The following is a 22,197-nucleotide window of genomic DNA, read 5'->3' as shown; positions in this document are numbered from 1 at the left end:
GAGAAATAAAAACAGAATCAGGCATCAGAAAGGCAACAAATACAGTATAATTTGTCAGCATTAAGCAACAAGAAAAACAGAAGAAATACTAAGGTGATCGCCTGCCACAAGCCCACAATCTGAAAATCTTCTGAATGCAATTTTTAACAAAGCATGGCAAACACCAATAATTACTGCCACTGTTGGAGATGAAAACAGGGCCAGCTACTGCCTTGACTGCTCAGTAACATTGTAACAAAATAAAGGTTTTCTTGGCTTGCACAGTGCGGCACCCGACGCTGCTGTTGCACAATGAGCAGACAGGTTTTGTAATCCTCAGGCTACCGGAGTCACTGGTGTTTAACTTGTGGACAAGGTGCGCAGCAGATCTTCTTTCTTTTTGGAATCATTCTGAGATGTTGGCGTTGGAGAACACGGACCTCCCACTTAAAATCAATATTCTACCTCTGAGTGCACTTTGGTCGCACACCGATGTCTTCACAGAACAGGAAGTGTTTGATGATTGCATTCTCTCTAACAGCTTTTTCTTCATCTGCAAGCTTGACAGTTAATTCATGTTTCCTCTTCCTGTTCACTCTTTTTATCTAATTTGTTGAATCATCAATTTTCCACTTACACATTTAAAAAAACACCATTTTACTGTTTTTCATGTTTCTGTGATTGGTAGATCTGTGCCTCAGTCTTTTAAGCTTTGATATATCCAAGAGCCAGTTAATCTTCCCCCTCTGCACACCAGAAGATTACCAAGATTTGAACCTAGTCCTTCAGGGGTTTGTCAGAAAATGGGGAAGGTTTGTTGAAGGAGGACAGCAGATTATCAAACAGATAATTATTTTCACACATGGTTTCAGTATAGAAAATATTTACTTTTGTTATTGAAGTGTTAAATGTTGCCAGACAGGATGATAGAAGGACCCAACACAGTCACTTTGACTTTGACTTTTCCTTGGGGAAAAAGTGGAGCTTGTTAATGGGAGATGGGTAAAAATGACACATGAATTTGACTTTTTAACAAACAGGTTTGATTGATTATTACATCTGCCAACAAAGATGGGTGGAGGTTATGTTTTTGCCCTTGTTTGTTTGTTTGTCTGTCTGTCTGTGAACAGCCTGGAGCCCACAATTTTTCATATATCATTATGAAAGTTTTACTGAAGATTAATATCCTGATAGGCAAGAACTGATTCAGTTTTCTAGGTCAAAGGGGAAAGTCCAGAAAAATCTTGTATAATTGGAGAAATCCCTATCTTTAACATTGAATTAATTTTCAAAAATTCATAACTCTGTCAATAAGGATCACATGCCTTTCATATTTGACAGTGTTATGTAGGATGGTATACTTTATTGACTGCCAAAGTTTGATCTGATCCAGATCACAGGTTTTGTGGCCATTTAAATTTAACACCAAAAACCCCCATATAATGTAGATTTAAATTATAGTTCAATCAATCACTCCCATATTTTTAGGTGATGTGCAGACTGGCGCTCACTATCACCTGACAAAGTTTGATCCAGCTCTGATCCGGAATGTGGATTTTGTGGACATTTGAATTTAATATTGAAAAGCCCATTTGATGTACATTTTGCATGATATCTCAATCAAAAGTGCCTCAATTACACTAATTTGTGTTAATGAGGTGCAAACTGGTACTCTCAATGAATACACTCAGTTTGAGCCGCATCTCATTCATTTTCCGATTTAGCGGATATTTGATTTTAACACTGAAAAGCCCTTTTGATCTATATTTTGTATTATATTTGAGCTTGTGAAAAGTCACTTCTAAGAGGACTTTGACCTTGAAAAAAATTTCCAAGGTAAAAATTTGTGGACTTGGAAACTAGTGTTGGCGGAGGTTTGCATTCTACGAGTTTGGTGCTCTAGTTTATTCATTCATTCATTGCCTTTCATTTTTTTCCCCCAAAAGAGATGCTGATACACAGTCCTGATCAGCATATTTGGAAGCCGGTTTTCTTTTGACAACTCAGGAGATGGACACATGAACATTTCCAAGCTACTGAATATTGATATAGTGGAACAGAGAAGGATTTTAGCTCGAGTCTCTTCTGCACCTTCCAGCAAATTGGAGCTGAAATTTCACCTTTTTTTTTTTCTTTTTTTTTTTAAGAATATCCTTCTCTGTGACACTTCTCCAGGAAGCTGTATGACTGTCAGATACTCATTTTGAATAACTGAATAGAATAAATGAATAAATGAATGAATGAAATAAATGAATAACTAGGAACATTGCAATGTTTATGTTGGAAAATTACAAATTTCTTGTTCAAATTGTAGGTGCAGTTGGAATTGACACCATCACAGTAGTACTACAAATAACAGAAGTAAAATTTTGTGTTAAAACTGTGTTTAAAACGCCTCAAAGACATTGTGTGATTTTGTGTGGCTGATCTCCTCAGGAATGTCTTTCCAGAGTTTAATGAAAAGGCTCGACCACCTTTTCTTTTTAACTTGGTCTTTAAAAGTGACAATTAGTAACCCATACATTGACTGAAGGTAAATGAGTTTTTCCACACAATGCATATGCTCAAAGCACTTTCCAATAATACTTCACACATACCTATATGAAAGCAGCCAAGTACTGACCAGTACCAACATGAAGGACTTTGCCCAAGGGACAAGTGATTAAGTGATTTCCTGTCTGACTGGGTATCAAACTGAGTGCCCTCTGGTCTCAGATCGACCTACTTTAGACCCACCATCACCAAACTTAAAGGGCATATCCCATTCCAGTCAACACTATGTTTTAAAAAAAATATCTTCCAGATTCTAATCCAATTCCATTTTTTCACAAATCTGATTGGTTAATCCTGTGAGATTTCAGACCACATAATATCGGAGTAACAGTGGCAAGATATTCAACCGTTTCACATTTGGATGTATTACTCCGCGCCCTGACCTGTGTTCTAATGAGATGCCAATCCTGTCAAATATCATTCTTGTCCTCCGCGCAAGGAGGACAGTTACTGCGCAACTGCATCCTCCACTGTTGCATGGAGGACGCAACTGCGCACGCATGCGCAGTATTGTCAGGACACGGAACTGTCGATTTATGCGACGAGACGCACGAGTCAACAGAACACTGGCCGCAGGCGCCGCTAGCTGTTAGCGCTGTTAGCTGAGAGCGAGAGATTGTTGTGTCCCGACACCGCCGAAATGGGTGAATTTAAGATACCATATGAAATTATTGATGTGGATTCTGATACAGAATTACTGTTTCACATCTGATGGATTTTCAAATTTTCACTCTGCGCTCTGACCGCTGTTGGAGCGACGATGCCTCACAGTAAGCCTCACCAACCGAATTACCTACAGAAAAATTAACTGTGCAGATAATGGAATTGGATTAGAATGGGAATAACCCCCTTGTGTCTGATGATTTGCGGACGTTCATGCTGTTATACAGTCACAAATATCCATTTTAAAACTCCTTTTTAAATAAAGCTCAGTTGGCAACGGTATAACCAGCATGAATGTCCGCAAATCATCAGACACAACAGGGTTACTCCCTAATTATGAATCATTACTTCCAACTCTTTAACCTATGTGGCCCCTGATAAACCTGATTAAAGTAAAATAACCCAGAGTGCATCTGAAAAATGCATGAGAAATTAAGAGCATTTTGATCAAAAATGATGACATAACGTCAGACTATTAGCTGCCTGAAAATCACTCCGGCTGTGTTCAGCTACCGTCCACTTCATGACTGACACCAGTACACACTGTCAATCCAGGTTAGTTTTTGTCGACAAATGTGACATGGCTTTAATTTGGCCATTCAAGTTCTTGTATTTAGCGATCAACATATGTCCATGTAACCTGTGGTGTATACAGAAAAAGACTAAACAAAAATCATTGTCTTAGTAAGATTGAATAATTATATACACTGAATGCAATGTTTCTGATTTCGCTCCTGCTGTGTTCGCACCAGGCCCGGCGCCAGAAAAAAATATTAAGGAGGTGATGAGTTTATCACAGGGGGTGGGGTTGCCCGCCCCCCCCCCAAAAAAAGTGCGCACCGGATTGTACATGCCTCTGAGCGTGCGTAATGAATTGGGTGAGCTCCTGGAAAGCTCGTGTATTTAGGCTACAGCGTTGTAAGAGACTGACTGAGTAAGAGTAAAGAGTGATGACAGTATATTTTGAATTATTATTTGAACGTATAGACCCTCGGTCAAGTGATCTCCTGCATACCACAAAACCAAACCAACAACTGATCTGAGAAACGACACGGGACAGTAGATTAACCCCACATACAGCCCTCCATCACAAGCGCAAACACAGCGCAATTGGGCATGACAGTCACACAACGGGTCAAAGATAAACCTTTCATGTAGATATATTTACAACAGTACATAACTTTAATATCTGTTATTGCAGGCGACTGGTCGTGAATGGAGGGACTAAGAAAATGCATGCCGCACGACAACAGCATGTTATTTGCATTATTATCACTTTTTACTGAGATACACAACACGTAACACATACATAAAAAGTTGGCTCACTTAACTTTTGTCGTGTCGGCTAGCTGGTGTGCGCTGCTCTCCAATTTAGGCAGTGCATCCTCATCAAGCTGGCTGCTTTAGCTGCTGTTCATTGTCATACTATCCATGAGAAAATCATCCGGAATATCCATATTGGGACCAAAACACACTTCTCGCATTTTCATCTTTTCCTCTGCAGACAGCCCCCCCCCCCCCCCCCCCCAACCCCTCTGTGGACAGTTCTTGGGCTGCGCGCGCATTATGACGTCATTTGTTTATGCATAGCTGGGGGGTATAGCCAGGTACCGTCAACGTAAATCTACGACACCGGCCCAGCAACGCCCCGGTAAAGTGATAATAATATTGAATAACTAATATTTTGCTATATTTTCCAGTATTTCTTTTTCTTTCTTTTTTTCTTTTTATTTTTTGATAACTCTCACATCCGAAGGGGCGGGATTGATGACGTGAGGGGGCGTCGCCCCCAAACGCCCCCTTGTGGCGCCGGGTCCGGTTCGCACACAGAGCCATGTAGAATTACACTATGTAACAAATTTTTATTTTTGGTTTGTTTCTGGGTACACAGTGTGTTTTCCTAACCTGTTATGCCTTAAAGAAATAGAAAATAGCTGTTATTCCACAGAAACTTTACTTCTGTGATCAGGACAATGATATTTTGAAATTTGTTTGTTTTCAAGAATATTCTTGATTCGCCTTCACTACTACTGAGTAGTCTTCTAGAATATTCTTTAACTGCTAGAACTGTCCAGAATTTTCTAGAAGTTTCCAGAATTATCTAGAAATTTCAAGAAACTTTTAGAACTTTCTAGAACGTAAAAAAAAAAATTAAATCAAAGTTTGTGCTGAATGTAGTCACTTTTCCATATACTTTAGACATAAGCAGTTGAAATATAACACATAGAAGCCAGGAACAAAAATTGTGTTACATAGTGTTATTCCACTGTGTGTCGCTGTCATTTGTCCACAGTAAATGGCATTCCTCCACCACACTCACCAGCTCCTGGTAGCTTAACCTGCCTTAGCTTAGTCCACAGTCCACACACCGATAACACACACACACACAAAAAAAAAACAGCTAGAAGCTGGTCTATGTCAGAGCTCTCCTGTTATCAGTGGTCACCACTGTCACTCTCCGCCACAAAGCCTCCGACTCTCCATGATCACAGATGTGGCTTCCTCAACCAAAAACCACAAACACAGCCGGTTCCACGCTTTCGGGAAAGGAAACAGGCTTTGTTAGAGTTTTACTGGCAACACAAATGGAAAGGATAGAATCTGTGGTTAGATCCTTTTTGAAGACCAATCTCACTCTGTGCTTGGCTTCATTACTGTCTGAGGTACTTAAACAAAAAAAAGAGCGCCCACTTTCTTCCTCTTGATGGACCCTTCCAAAACAGACCTGTTCACCATTTTGACATATTTACTGTCAAAGTTCACAAGATTTTGAGCTCCAAAAAGTCCTGGCTTTCTTATTCATTCCGATAATGTCACTGAGGGGACGTTGCCTCACAAGATGTCACCAAAGTCGACTTTTCTGACAGGTTCATGTTTCTGAGCATTTATCAGCAGCAGATAAAAATCAAGATAATTTCCCCATGTTTGTGACTTAATTCGTCAGGGAATATGGCACCAAAAATAAAGCATGATACAACAATATTTTCATAATTCTTTATTGATTCGGAATTGTCAGCTCATTTGACATTTCATTTAGCGGTAATAATTATCTAGAAAATACAAGTATTTCCACATATATATATATATATATATATATATATATATATATATATATATATATATATATATATATATATATAGATAGATAGAGAGAGAGAGAGAGAGAGAGAGAGAGAGAGAGAGAGAGAGAGAGAGAGAGAGAGAGAGAGAGAGAGTAATGTTAAACTATATCAGATAATTAAAGAATAAAACATAATTTAAATTCCATGGCTTTGTTTTGTTATTGTCATTATTATTACTCCTACTCATACCAATAACTCTTGTAGGAATAGTATTTTTTAGTCATTTTAAATTTTATTACAAAATTGAAAATCAGACTTTTTTGAATTAGTTCAAAGTGGACAACGTTTATATAGCACTTTTCCATCTGAATCAGAAGCTCAAAGTGCTTTACCACAATGCCTTATCTTCACTCATTCAGACACACACACACACGCCAGTGTCAGTGTGCTGCCATACAAGAGGTGCTCAACTGCACACTGAGAACAACATGTGGATTAAGAACCTTAATTTTTAAATTACCTGAATTAATTTCAATGACTTGTCATTAAACATTCTCCCACCTGCAGTATCTTCATGGCCCACCAGGAGGCCGTGGCCCACCTTTTGGGAATCACATTCCCAAGCTAAGCTAAGCACTGAGTTACAAGGAGATTAATAAAAAGACGAAGTGTAATATAACTTGAAACCAACCCCAGATATGCTCCAGGCCAGGAGTCACCAACCATGTTCCTGGAGGGCACCTGCCATGCAAGTTTTCTAACTCTCCCTGTTCCACTTCCAGGCAATTAACTCTATCAGGTGTTCTCAGCCAATCAAGAGCTGGAAAACACCACTTTTAAAAAATCAGGGGTGACTTAAGTAGGTAGACTTGGAAAACATGCAGGATAGGTGTCCTCCAGGAACAGGGTTGGTGACCCCTGCTCCAGTCATTGATTAGAAACTGTTTTAGATTCAATTCTAAGGTGTCCTACAGCCAGGGAAGGGATTCCACAACCAGAGAGATCAAACTTCTCACCATTTACTCATTAAAGCCCAGTGCAATTGTGTGGAAATAATTAAAATCTGCCACAGAACTCCAGGCTCCTCAAACAGTGTTTGGGTTTTCCAAGTCCACTGCATTGTAATTGAAAAAAAAAAAGAGGTCATACGAGGGTATTTCAAAAAGTTCTCTGTCTCACCCGGAAGCAGGAATACCCAGAGGCTCAAAATGTGAACACCGTCTGCGACGGGATAAGCAAGCCTGAACATCGGTGGACCAAGTGTGTTGAAGTTCAGGGAGACTATGTTGGAAAATAATGCAAGAACATTCTTTTCCTGTGACGTTTTCTGGTTGAGGTTGAGACATTTTTGAAGTTCCCTCGTGTACTGAAAGTTGATCTTAATTTTGTTTTGCTGCACTCCATTTGAACCCACAACGTGCGTTTCCACTATTTGATCTCTTTCTCCACCATCTCCTTTGCCGTAGTGTCACCTCCATCGTCTTTCCTTCCACACCCAGCATTTTTGCTCTCCGTTCCACCTCCACATCACACCATCTCCTGCAGCTCCTCTTATCTCCTGGCCTTGCTGACAGACAGACACGTAGGTAGACTGGGTTTGGTCTGGCTGTCATGAGATGGATGGTACAGACGCTGCCAGGCAAAGGCTGCCAACTGAGGGGGGGGGGGGGGGGGGGGGTGTTGGGGTCTGACACCTCTATTAACCTTCAGGAGACATCCACCCCCCCCCCCCCCCCCCAACAGAACACCAGCCAAGGCTGTTTCTTATCGCTACCTCGCCCCCGTCTATCGTTGCAGGGAAACCAGCTTGTCTGTGAAGCTAAGTAACAAATTCTTCTCCTGCCAAACCTGGATCATTTCAATATACTGTGGATTTCTCCCTCACATTTCTCAATTTTCTAATGGTCTCCAGTGTCCTTATTTTTCCTGTCCGTCTCTCCAACTCCTGCTAATGAGCATTGCTAACCAGAATTCGCAAAATGACCTTTGTGTCAGGAAGCTCATATGGCCGATGTAAAATGCATGATTTGTACAGTGGCGCAGAGCTAAATCCTGGAAATGGACAGATTGCTGCAGCTTTCCCATGCCAATCAACTGGAATAATGCCAGTTAATGAAAATGCGGCGGGAAACATTAAATCGGATGTAAACACGATTGATTAACATTTGCCCTCTTTACCTTGACATTATCATCGTCTGCTGTTTATTTAAACAGGACGGTGATGGGATTTATTAGCTCATGGAAGACATCGCCGCTCACCAAATGTCTCCCTCTGTCTGATTTTGCTCTCCAGGAATTCTCTCTGCTTCGACTGGATGACGTGGCAGACCAGCGCGTCAACATACTTGGGTTTTCAGTCTTCAACAGCACTCATCCCTTCTTCCAGGATTTTGTGCTCAGCCTCAACCGGTCCTGGCAGGAGAACTGTGACCATGCGCCCTTCGCTGGCACGCCAGTGAGTGCACAAAACACAACACGAAAACACACACACACACAAAAACAAAAACAAATGCATTGGAATGTTTTAGAAGTCGAGGCTTGAGGGGGAGCTGTGGTGAAATAGAGACATGTTTAAACATCATTTTTATCATGTACTAGACTAGAGTATTCCATGGTGGAATCTATTACTTTATATGGATGCTGATACTCTATAATGGCTTGTCAAAGCTGGGTTGATAATGAAGGACAGGCTGATAATGTCATTGTCCGCCCACTATTTTCATCTGAGTGTTTTTATGCTGTGGAATCATTGCTCAATGTGGCTGTTGAGCAGCAGCACCCACCACAGGATTTTTGTTTCTTTTTTTGTGTGGTTGGTTTTCATTATTATTGTTTTAAATTTAAGTGGCAGCAGCATAATAAAAAGGAAGACAATTCAGTGAAACAAGATTAAATATAATATTCCGCCACAGGAATATTATATTGCTTGCTGTCCCCTTACCTTTCTAAAGCTGATAAATCAGCATCTCAGGTAGACGCCTGCTTTTGCATCTTCTTAACGCTTATTCCAGCCAATGTATAGTCCTGTTCAAATGAAGGAAGTGGAACAGTTGGGATGCTCCTTAATGGACTGTCACAGCAGCATGTTACGCAAGCACTCGTGCCAATGTGTTCAATATTTGGAGGGTATGGTGTCAACATGATGACACAAGCTCTGTATCGCAGCTGTTCCATCATATCCACCGCCTGCACAGGTGACATCACTTCCTTCTTGCTATTGTGACACTGTCCAAATACATATATACGAGGTCTGTTAGAAAACTATCCGACCTTTTTATTTTTTGCAAAAACTATATGGATTTGAATCATTTGCGCTTGCATCAGCCAAGCTTGAACCTTCGTGCGCATGCGTGAGTTTTTTCACGCCTGCCGGTTGCGTCATTCGCCTGTGAGCACGCTTTGAGTGAGCAGTGGTCCACCAAAAACTCCTGTAACAGTGGAATGTGCCAAAAAAGTGCTATGTCCACATCTTCTGCCATTTCTCTGGTAGTCAGACGATGTCTCGGATCAACACAGCGTTCACTTTGGAAATGATCTGGTCGTTTCAGCCTGTTGATCGCCGCTCGGAGCGTGGCGCGCCCTCCGCCATTGTGCGCCGTCTTTAAACCGGTTGTAACACTCTGTGTGATCCCCATAGAATCGTCCCTGAAAGCCGTCTGAATCTTCCGAATGGTTTCCACCTGGCTGTCTCTCACAGTTTCTGGAAAAATTTGATGCAGCAAAGCTCCAAATCGTTCAGACATTTTCCTCGCAATGAAAATCCGACGAGGGGGGTGGACCACTGCTCACTCAAAGCGTGCTCACAGGCGAATAACGCAACCGACAGGTGTGAAAAAACTCACGCATGCGCACGAAGGTTCAAGCTTGGCTGATGCAAGCGCACATGATTCAAATCCATATAGTTTTCTAACAGACCTCGTACATGACAGTGAATCACTGTTTGGTTTTCAGGTTTATGACCAGCTTACAAATGTGATTTATATATTTATTTTGTTAACTAAACATGTCGCAGGCAGTGGGCTAGATGTCATTATGGGTGGGACTTTCTCAATTGGTCAGTCAGTCAGTCAGTCATGCATGCATATTTCACTTTTGAGTGACATTACATCAGGTGTATTGGCCCAATTTTATGGGCCAGTGTGGTTATGTTTGTGCTGTCAAATGACCTTTGGTATAAACAGTTCTGGAAAATGACTTTCATATTATGTGTGTGTGTATACACTATGGAGTGAGACCTAATTTGACTGCTTTTTGGGGGGGTTGGTTTGTGGACTTTTCTTTTTAATTATATGATGACAGCTGATTCCTTTGATTTTACTTCTGTGCAGGAATTACAATCTTTTCAGTATACTGAGCACCATATACAGGATATGGAATATGAGCTAGATCCAGATAATCTTTTCTATTCCTTTAGAAATAGTAATTGTCAGTATTACACAGATGAACAATACAACAACCACATTTCAAATGACAGGAAATTATCAGTAATCCACTTTAACAGTAGGAGTATGTACAAAAATTTGGGGAATATCAAAGATGATTTAAAACAGTTTTCATCATCCTTTTAGTATAATTGCCATATCAGAAACTTGGCTTGCAGAGGTTGATGATAGGAATTACAAATTGGAAGGTTATGAGTTCAATCATTTGAATAGGCAAAATAGAGGAGGAGTAGCATTATATGTTGACAAAAATACAAAATTAAAGATCATTTGACAATGGCTGTGGAAAATTTGTTGGAATGCATGACAGTTGAAATATGCATGGAAAAAGGTAAAAATATCATTATTAGATGCATATATAGAACTCCGGGTTCTAAAATTGAAGAGTTTCAAAAAATGGATTGAGAAATACTTTTCACAGATGGATAACAAATGAGTATTTGTTTGTGGAGATATAAATATTGATCTTTTAAATCCACATCAGCATAAAGTGATAGAAGATTTCATTAATACTACAGTTTAAATTTATATCCAAAAATCATGAGGCCTTCAAGAATAACTTCACATTCAGCTACTCTGATTGATAATATATTTACAAATGATACTGATACCAAAACACTAAGTGGCTTATTAATTAATGATGTCAGTGACCATTTACCAATTTTTACAGTAATTGATCAAGACTTAAATAGCAAATGTACTGAGAAAATACAATATTGTAAGCATTTGGAATCTGAAGAAGCTATTACAGTCTTAAAACATGATTTACTTACTGAATTATAATAATATAATAATCCCATTTACACAAAACAGGATGCTAACTTGGCATATTCAGAATTTGAAAACATATTTCTCAATATATACAACAAAAAAATTGTCCAGTTATACAGTATAGTAAGAAGAATAAATATAAAGCTCATCCATGGATAACTAAAGGTTTTCAAAAGGCTTTCAAGAAAAAAATGCTATACAGAGAATTCATTAAAACTAAATCAAGAGAGGCAGAGATTAAATATAAGGACTATAAAAATAAATTAACAACTATCATGCAGAATTGTAAAAAAAAAAATCATACTTTGGAAAAATACTAAATGATAATAAAACAACCTAAAGGAAACCGTGGAAAATATTGAATACTATTATAACAAATAAATCCAAATCAAATAACTATCCAACATATTTTACGTATAAGAACAAAGATGAATATGACATGAGTCAAGTAGTGGATAATTTTAATAAATTCTTTGCTAATGTTGGGCCAGCTCTGGCAGCTGAAATTCCACACAGCCCATGGGAAAATCAGCAATTAATTGACAGAAATCCACACACAATGTTTCTTGGTCCAGTAGAGGAAAGGGAAATTATTAAGGTAGTTGGTACATGTAAAAGTAAAAAGTCAAGGGATCATAATGATGTACATATGTCTTTAGTAAAACAAATAATTACTGAAATTGCAAAACCATTAGCATATATTTTTAATAAATCATTTCAAACTGGAATTGTTCCAAACAGTATGAAAGTGGCAAAAGTGATACCTTTATTTAAATCTGGTCGTAAACAAAACATCTTTTTACAAATTACAGGCCTGTGTCTCTATTGTCACAATTTTCTAAGATATTGGAAAAGCTTTCCAAGAGCAGATTGGATAAATTTATACACCGACATAACTGGCTGGACGGAAGGTCAATATGGTTTTAGAGCAGGTAGATCCACTGCACTGGCTCTGCTCGATTCAGTAGAACAGATCAGTAGTCATATGGACCAAAGGGAAATAGTAATAACTTTATTTATTGATCTGAGAAAGACCTTTGATACAATAGATCACAACATATTTCAAAAGATGGAACTGTATGGATCAGAGGGGTGGCTTTGAACTGGATTAAAAATTACTTACAAAGCCGGAAACAGTTTGTTAAACTCGGGGATTGCTGCTCTTCTTATCTGGACATCATTTGTGGGCTTCCTCAGGGTTCTGTGTTGGGACCAAAATTATTTATTTTGTACATTAATGATTTATGTAAAGTTTCGGATCTGTTTAAGGCAGTTCTGTTTGCAGATGATACCAACCTGTTTTGTTCAGGAGAAAATCCGCAGCAATTATTGTCTGATTTAAATATTTTAATGATGAAGTTAAAGAGATGGCTTGATATTAATAAATTATCACTAAATTTTTCTAAAACCAAAATAATGTTATTTGGGAATTACAATAAAAACATACAAATTCAGTTAAATATACAAGGGATAATCATAGAGCATGTCAAAGAAAATAAGTTCTTAGGTGTTATTATTGATGAAAGAATTAATTGGAAAGCTCATATTCAACATGTTCAAAATAAAGTGTCAAAAAGTATTGCAGTACTAAATAAGGTAAGGCATGTTCTTGATTGCAAAGCACTTACACATACACTGTACTGTTCATTGGTTGCTCCCTACTTGGCTTACTGTGCTGAAGTTTGGGGCAACAATTATAAAACCACATTACAATCATTATTCATTCTTCAAAAAAGAGCTTTAAGAACAGTTCACAATGTAGGTTATCGAGATCAAACCAGTTCATTGTTCATTAAATCTAAAATATTAAAACTTCACAATATGATTACATTTAAAACTGCAATTAATGTATAAAGTGAAAAATAAACAACTGCCCCTCAGAATTCAAGAATTTATTAAGGAGAGAGAGGGAAGATATAATTGAAGGGGCTTGTATCATTTTAAAATTGCTGGCGCTTGGACAACCAGGAAAGGCTTTTGTGTTTCTACTTGTGGCCCTAAAATATGGAATAATCTGTCGAAGGAACTCAAGCAATGTCCAAATGTCAATCAGTTTAAACACCAATATAAGAAAATGATGTTCTCTGAATATGTGAAAATTGTCTAAATTATCTGAAAATTCAATTTATAGTTGAAGGACTATATAGCTGTTGGTTAAAGTATGGACAATTAAGTTATTCATTTTTTTAATTATTTGATTATGCAATGTGTGATGTTATTGTGAATTTGAGTTTAATGATTATTTTAAGATGTGTGTGTTTGCTGTTCTGCTCACTTTGTTTTGTTTTGTTTGGTTTTGCTGTGATAAATAAAAGTTACTGAGGTAAAAGGGGTGGGTGCAGGCCCGGATCCAGACCGCTTTGGACCGATGCAGTTGCATCAGTCAGATTTTTTACACATCATTCGTCATCGGTAAAAAAAAAAAAATCTCGAATAATCCCGAATAGTGCCGAACGTGTCCGCGCGGTGAACACAGCTTTTGATTTGATCCCACAATGCACAGGAAAATTTAAACCGGATCAAACAAACATAGCATCAGTCCAGTCGATCATGGCATCCAGGAAAAAAGTTGTGCAAGGAAAATTGGGCGCTTATTTCAGCAAGAAACGGTGAGTGGTTGATAAATAGTTTTCAGACAATAGTGTGTGTGAAAGGCATTCTATGATGACTGAAATTACATTTTCGGTGGTTTTCCGACCATACATGTCAACGTATACGGATTGTCCGTAAATTATATGGATTTTTCTGAGTTTCAGAGTTATATGGATATACAAATAAGGTCGGATATTCAGGGTTTGGTCTGCAGCGGGTCTGTAATCAACAGTTTCTTCAGCGCGACTCCACTTTGAAGCGTGAACCGCTTCTTAACCCCCTCTCAAAACAATTAAAATACCCTGAGTCACTTTTGTGTGGATTAAAGTCACTAACTGTGACTCTTGTCTTGTTGCAGTCAAGAAACGAGAATCGTCCTCCGTTCCATTGGCACAGCTCCAAACGCTGTGCGGCTCTCTGCTGAGACAGAGTCCGCTCGGAATTAATAACTTCAAAATGAATTGCCGCTTTAAATAAAATGACACCTCTTACTAACGTTGTAATGGAGACTAGAAACTACAATCAACTAAAACGTTTTGTTTTTTAGGACATCATATTTATACAAATAAGAAGTGTTCACTATGGTCCATGAAGTACAATAAATATATTAAAAGAAGTGTGACAGTGTATGTTGCACACAAATAAAAGAATGAAGATTATTGAATAACAAGATGTGTACGATTTTATTTTATCATTGGGCAAAAATGCATCTGTCAGATTTTCACTCTGGATCCAGCCCTGAGGTGTATATAAGTTTTGCTTCTACCTACACCCTTTCGGTTGTATGGGTTGACTGGCTGAGAAATCAGTTTTGTTTTGTTTTATTTTGTTTTGTTTTATTGCAAAGTGCTGAATAAACTTGAACTTGAATTTTCACCGAACGTGTTGTGTGCATTACACATAACTAGTGCAGTGCCCGTAGGAAGTTTGTATTCCTGTAAAAAATTGGGAGATTAAGTCGATTTCTCATGGATGGTCGTGTGAGGCAGTGTTTGAAGGTGGGATGTAGAAAGGGGTGTACTTATGTCATATTATATTATTATTTCATATTGCTTTTAAAAATCAGTTTTATTATCTATTATATGAAAATAAAAGGATTCCTATTAAACAGATCTCCTATTAAACAGAACATTTAGAATATTTGAAACAGCAAATTAGTATCCCACCTCCTGAACACAGTTTATTTAAATTGAACTCACAGCAAATATAAGATTTTATTCATCTTATGTACTTTCTGAAACATTGTACAAATAGTGGGAAATTTGTTGGCGTTTAGCGAACGTCTCTTCAGTGTTAAGTTAAACTCAGTCGCCAGGAACCCTGACAGCTTGCCTTTCACAGTAAAGGTATTTACTGGGATGCTGGCATGAAACATTTTATTGTGAAACGTCAGCAAGCTACGCCATCTTGGAAGTATGAATGTTACAATGTTAATCAAAATAAAGGTTTCAAAATAAGGGTTTTAATGAATCCCCAGAATTTTCATAACAAAGGTTGCACATCATCGTGCCATGCACAAGCCATATCCGAAAACTGAGGTCGATCTGAAAAACGGTCAGAGAGATATGCGAGCCACACACACACACACGCATGCACGCACGCACGCACAAACGTTTTTTGCTTAATGGATAGATCAGCCCAAGAAGCTGATTGATTTTTGGGTCAAAATCTCTATGATGAAGGTCACTGATCTATACTGAACAATAAAAGAAACACAAATATGTTTTCATTTTGCTTTCTGTCAGATTTTATACAGGATGTCACATACAGCAGTAAATCTGTAACATTCTGGATGAGATCCCAGTTAATAGTGCGTGTGACCACCATGTGCTGCAATGGGGCAGTGCAGTCTCGTTCGAACCCCTGCATGATATCACAGGATTTGACCACTTCTGGGGACAGCCTGCCATTGAGCAACACAAACACAGCATTCCTTCACACAGAAAATTGTACTGTTTTGTTTTCAGCTGTAATCACCGAAGCAGTTGCAAAAAGTGCAGGTTGTTTTTGGTTCTCAGCGGAGAAGGGAAGACGAGGCAAATGGGAGTGGTCGAGTCAGTAAGTTTTAGTCTACACACTTTGACAGCGTAATTGAGTTCTCTCACTTGCACAATCGCCTCAGCATGTTTGAGCTCCAGGTCATAAACAAACCACAACACATGTCCCCCTTCCACCACAACATCACTTTTTCTTTGCTGTGTAATTTGCCCAAAAACAGAGAAAGTGCCATGTTTCTGATGGGGACCGATGAGGGTTGTCCCCGGATGTAGGAATATTGCATCATATTTTAACACTTTAGTACCCACCCTCAAAGAAGACTGCGCTGCCCAATTAACACAGCTAATCTTCTGCACATAACCCACTAAATGGTGAATTTCCTACTGAGGAATGGCCTGCCAGTCCTCCCTCAAGGCATTATGGAATTGAGCAACAGTGTTCGGTATCAGAATATGAGCACAAACATGATAATCCAGAATATCCCATAAGGGCTCTACAGGTCTGTTGCATGTTACGGAACCTCCTCCTTAACTGGCTGATAGTCGACTCATTAACTGTTGATATGAGGACTCATGATTTGAACTGAGGACCCTCTTGTCACAAGCCCACTGCTTTAACCACTTGACCATCACCTCCCCTTTAGTATGTGTGTTTGTCGTGATGACCCCAAGATGCCTGTTGATTTTGGGGTCAAAATCATGGTCACTGGAGTGTACTTTATTAAAAATCTTGAGCATAATAACATCTTTTTTAACCTCCTAATTGGCACCAAACTTCAATCAATCAATCAATTTTTTTATATAGCGCCAAATCACAACAAACAGTTGCCCCAAGGCGCTTTATATTGTAAGGCAAGGCCATACAATAATTATGTAAAACCCCAACGGTCAAAACGACCCCCTGTGAGCAAGCACTTGGCTACAGTGGGAAGGAAAAACTCCCTTTTAACAGGAAGAAACCTCCAGCAGAACCAGGCTCAGGGAGGGGCAGTCTTCTGCTGGGACTGGTTGGGGCTGAGGGAGAGAACCAGGAAAAAGACATGCTGTGGAGGGGAGCAGAGATCGATCACTAATGATTAAATGCAGAGTGGTGCATACAGAGCAAAAAGAGAAAGAAACAGTGCATCATGGGAACCCCCCAGCAGTCTACGTCTATAGCAGCATAACTAAGGGATGGTTCAGGGTCACCTGATCCAGCCCTAACTATAAGCTTTAGCAAAAAGGAAAGTTTTAAGCCTAATCTTAAAAGTAGAGAGGGTGTCTGTCTCCCTGATCTGAATTGGGAGCTGGTTCCACAGGAGAGGAGCCTGAAAGCTGAAGGCTCTGCCTCCCATTCTACTCTTACAAACCCTAGGAACTACAAGTAAGCCTGCAGTCTGAGAGCGAAGCGCTCTATTGGGGTGATATGGTACTACGAGGTCCCTAAGATAAGATGGGACCTGATTATTCAAAACCTTATAAGTAAGAAGAAGAATTTTAAATTCTATTCTAGAATTAACAGGAAGCCAATGAAGAGAGGCCAATATGGGTGAGATATGCTCTCTCCTTCTAGTCCCCGTCAGTACTCTAGCTACAGCATTTTGAATTAACTGAAGGCTTTTTAGGGAACTTTTAGGACAACCTGATAATAATGAATTACAATAGTCCAGCCTAGAGGAAATAAATGCATGAATTAGTTTTTCAGCATCACTCTGAGACAAGACCTTTCTGATTTTAGAGATATTGCGTAAATGCAAAAAAGCAGTCCTACATATTTGTTTAATATGCGCTTTGAATGACATATCCTGATCAAAAATGACTCCAAGATTTCTCACAGTATTACTAGAGGTCAGGGTAATGCCATCCAGAGTAAGGATCTGGTTAGACACCATGTTTCTAAGATTTGTGGGGCCAAGTACAATAACTTCAGTTTTATCTGAGTTTAAAAGCAGGAAATTAGAGGTCATCCATGTCTTTATGTCTGTAAGACAATCCTGCAGTTTAGCTAATTGGTGTGTGTCCTCTGGCTTCATGGATAGATAAAGCTGGGTATCATCTGCGTAACAATGAAAATTTAAGCAATACCGTCTAATAATACTGCCTAAGGGAAGCATATATAAAGTGAATAAAATTGGTCCTAGCACAGAACCTTGTGGAACTCCATAATTAACTTTAGTCTGTGAAGAAGATTCCCCATTTACATGAACAAATTGTAATCTATTAGACAAATATGATTCAAACCACCGCAGCGCAGTGCCTTTAATACCTATGGCATGCTCTAATCTCTGTAATAAAATTTTATGGTCAACAGTATCAAAAGCAGCACTGAGGTCTAACAGAACAAGCACAGAGATGAGTCCACTGTCCGAGGCCATAAGAAGATCATTTGTAACCTTCACTAATGCTGTTTCTGTACTATGATGAATTCTAAAACCTGACTGAAACTCTTCAAATAGACCATTCCTCTGCAGATGATCAGTTAGCTGTTTTACAACTACCCTTTCAAGAATTTTTGAGAGAAAAGGAAGGTTGGAGATTGGCCTATAATTAGCTAAGATAGCTGGGTCAAGTGATGGCTTTTTAAGTAATGGTTTAATTACTGCCACCTTAAAAGCCTGTGGTACATAGCCAACTAACAAAGATAGATTGATCATATCCAAGATCGAAGCATTAAACAATGGTAGGGCTTCCTTGAGCAGCCTGGTAGGAATGGGGTCTAATAAACATGTTGATGGTTTGGATGAAGTAACTAATGAAAATAACTCAGACAGAACAATCGGAGAGAAAGAGTCTAACCAAATACCGGCATCACTGAAAGCAGCCAAAGATAACGATACGTCTTTGGGATGGTTATGAGTAATTTTTTCTCTAATAGTTACTTGGTATATGTGTTCATATATTGAGATCAAAAGGTCAAGATCACTGATCTGCACTTTGCCAAAGCCTTTGTGGAGAAAAGAGTTACTTGTCAATTGTAAGCTTATCAGTGTTTGCCCAGGGCTCCGTGGGTTAGTGCAGACATTGTGTTTGTTTACTTTTTGATGTCATGTCCTGTCTCAGTCTGCAGTGCACCGCTGTCACAGTCGCCAAGGACAGAATTTTCATCATCCTCTCATTGCAAACAATGGCTCAGCTGGTTTACCGTCAGCCACACACTCCCAGCACATCGATGCAGTATTAGTTTTCTTCAGTACTCAAATCATACAGTACGTCTGCACTCGTGACTGTTCTGTGTGTGTGTGTGTGTGTGTGTGTGTGTGTGTGTGTGTGTGTGTGTGTGTGTGTGTGTGTGTGTGTGTGTGTGTGTGTGTGTGTGTGTGTGTGTGTGTGTGTGAGTGTGAGATCCCTCCTAGTTATGCATTTATGTCTGTGTCTTGTGGTCCGTGTGCTGTCCCGTCATGGTCTGTCATCCAGGTGTGTCCTCTTCGTCTCAGGTCTGTCTCTCCACTGTTTGTGTTTTGTCTCCCCTGTTCCGAGTTCTCCATGTGATGTTTCAATGGTGGACTCCTGGTTTTCACTCTGTTCCCGGTTGTACTCCACATTGAGTTTGTGCTTGTTTGTTGATTTTGTTTTTGGTTAGTGTTCAGTTTTTTGTAGTTAGATTATTGTTTGTCCCTTTTAATGTGTTTATCTTCATGTTAGTTTTTCTACTGTAGCACTTTTATTCTATGCTGAGCTCCTCATTGCTATTCTGTTTGAGTTCTTGACTTATTTTGTGGTTTTTGTACTTTATTTGATTGCCTCTTTTTTATGTATTAATTCTTCTTTTGAGTTTTCTCTTATGTTAGACTTTTTACCCCTTTGACTTCCATGGTTGTTTTGTCTTTTGAGTACTTGGATTTATGTCGGCTCCGTGGGTTTTGACATCTTTTCTTGTGGTTTAATTATGTTTTTTCCCTTTCTCACCTTGCGTACCGTTGGGTTTTTGCCAACTTTCTGTTTGTCCATGACCTTTGACTTTTGCACACCTGTCTTTTATTTTCTCATCTGTTCTTTTTGCATTTAAGCCACACCTCAGTTTCTGTTTGTTTGCCAGTTGTTTCACATTCCTTCCTTCTTCCTGTTTCCTGTGACTATTTTGAGTTTGACTTTGCTGACATGTCAGGGAGACAGACACCCTCTCTACTTTTAAGATTAGGCTTAAAACTTTCCTTTTTGCTAAAGCTTATAGTTAGGGCTGGATCAGGTGACCCTGAACCATCCCTTAGTTATGCTGCTATAGACGTAGACTGCTGGGGGGTTCCCATGATGCACTGTTTCTTTTTCTTTTTGCTCTGTATGCACCACTCTGCATTTAATCATTAGTGATCGATCTCTGCTCCCCTCCACAGCATGTCTTTTTCCTGGTTCTCTCCCTCAGCCCCAACCAGTCCCAGCAGAAGACTGCCCCTCCCTGAGCCTGGTTCTGCTGGAGGTTTCTTCCTGTTAAAAGGGAGTTTTTCCTTCCCACTGTAGCCAAGTGCTTGCTCACAGGGGGTCGTTTTGACCGTTGGGGTTTTACATAATTATTGTATGGCCTTGCCTTACAATATAAAGCGCCTTGGGGCAACTGTTTGTTGTGATTTGGCGCTATATAAAAAAAATTGATTGATTGATTGATTGACATGTTATTCCTAGTGCTTGTTGATTAATTTCCTTGTGACTCAGTTTAGACTCTGTTTTGTGTGTTTTTGGACCTTTTCCCCCACATCTCATGGTTTGTCTGTGGAGTTTTTGGTTGTTCTTTGGACAATAAATCACCTGTTTTTTGCACTTACCACCTGCTTCTTGCTGCCTGCATTTTGGAGTTATATCAGACATTGTTAAAACCTAACAGAAACAACAGGGAAATAAGTATGAACCCCGCAGGTAGCTACCCTGACTTTGTGGCTTTTAAAGCCTTTTGTAAAACATTCAAACTACTGTTTAACTGTCATCACTGCTGTTTTACTCTGGAGAAAAAGAGTGACTTTTTGGATCAAACTCACGATCAGTTGGATACAAACATGTGGATGTTTGAGTGCTTCCAAGAGTTAAATGCTTGAGGAGGTCCTTTAGACCAGGATAGGCTGCCCGACTGGGCACGTGACCCAGAGAAATACGTCAGGTCACATGGACTTGACCATCATAAGCCAGACCTATGGAAGTCTGTAGTCAACCCTCCAGTCATGCCTCCAGGGCAGCCAGGTCATCTCGGGCAGTGACACACCCACAAATCCAGACCTAGAGGCACTGAAGATGCTTTTTTCAATGTTGAACCACTTTTTAACCACTTTCATAGTAGTTACACCCTTTTGCAAGCATTATGGATTTTTGGTTCAGGCATGGGCTTTGGTTGAGGAGAATCATTGGATATTTGATTTCTTCTCAGAGTTATATAACCTAGATACACTGTTTAGGTGAGTAGACTCCTGGATTGGGTGCGGTGTCCCAAGAAACACCTGCTGGCTAACCCTACACTGCTCAAAATTCCTTCCTATTGCTCCTATTCTGTAGACTGCATTCTGTCGGATGCAGAGGAAGACGAATCTTAGATCCAATGGAGGACCCCGAGGCCCTGGACTTATATAACACTGCAGAAGTGTTTTTTTTTCAGATCCATGAATTATACCTAGATTACCTTGACAGTACAGACCAGATTAGCAAGATACCATTTTGGATTCAGTAGAAAACATCACCCACGCCGAACCAGGCATAATCACATCATACCCAGAGTGCCACTGCATCAGATCACGTTTCATCCAACGATGTGTCCCCTCATACATTGACGATCCCATTTCCACAATTATCCAGCACAAACACCAGTTCTCTGCCCTTTACATCAGGATCAGTATTCCACACACCTGTGTCACAGCGTGCATTCCACTTGCCTCCTCCGCAGGCGGCACTTCTCTCGTCTCCTCTGCAGCCGGCGTTCAGCTCGCTGCCAATGGTATCTCCATGGCCAGAATCTACTACCACCGATGCCTCCGAAAAGAACAAATGTCAGTCTAGATCCAGCTGTAAGGCCCTCAGACCAGCTTCAGACAGGGCGTAGTCATCCAGCTTGTGCCGTAATTTGGGGAAGTTTGTAACACAGCTGCTGAACTAACTTTGGCTCTGTTTTCCAGTTTGAAGGTGGTCACCTCAGCAACTGAGTCCACTTAGTCGACCTAGTCAACTTACTCCACATAGTTGCTC

The 22,197-nt window shown here is 39.6% G+C and overlaps 1 protein-coding gene across 1 annotated transcript in view; it reads left to right on the top strand.

The window, feature by feature from the left end:
* The window catches only part of grik4 (glutamate receptor, ionotropic, kainate 4), a 1,339,327-nt gene that overhangs the window by 961,581 nt on the left and 355,549 nt on the right, over positions 1–22,197 (top strand). Inside the window, exon 8 of the mRNA XM_034169301.1 lies at positions 8,551–8,712. Within this exon, the coding sequence (XP_034025192.1) occupies positions 8,551–8,712 (162 nt within the window). The remainder of the gene's footprint in view (positions 1–8,550; positions 8,713–22,197) is intronic.

Source organism: Thalassophryne amazonica, chromosome 4 (assembly GCF_902500255.1).
Source record: "Thalassophryne amazonica chromosome 4, fThaAma1.1, whole genome shotgun sequence".
Lineage (NCBI taxonomy): Eukaryota > Metazoa > Chordata > Actinopteri > Batrachoidiformes > Batrachoididae > Thalassophryne > Thalassophryne amazonica.
Note: the sequence above shows the minus strand (reverse complement) of the source record. Positions and strands in the feature narration are given on the sequence as shown.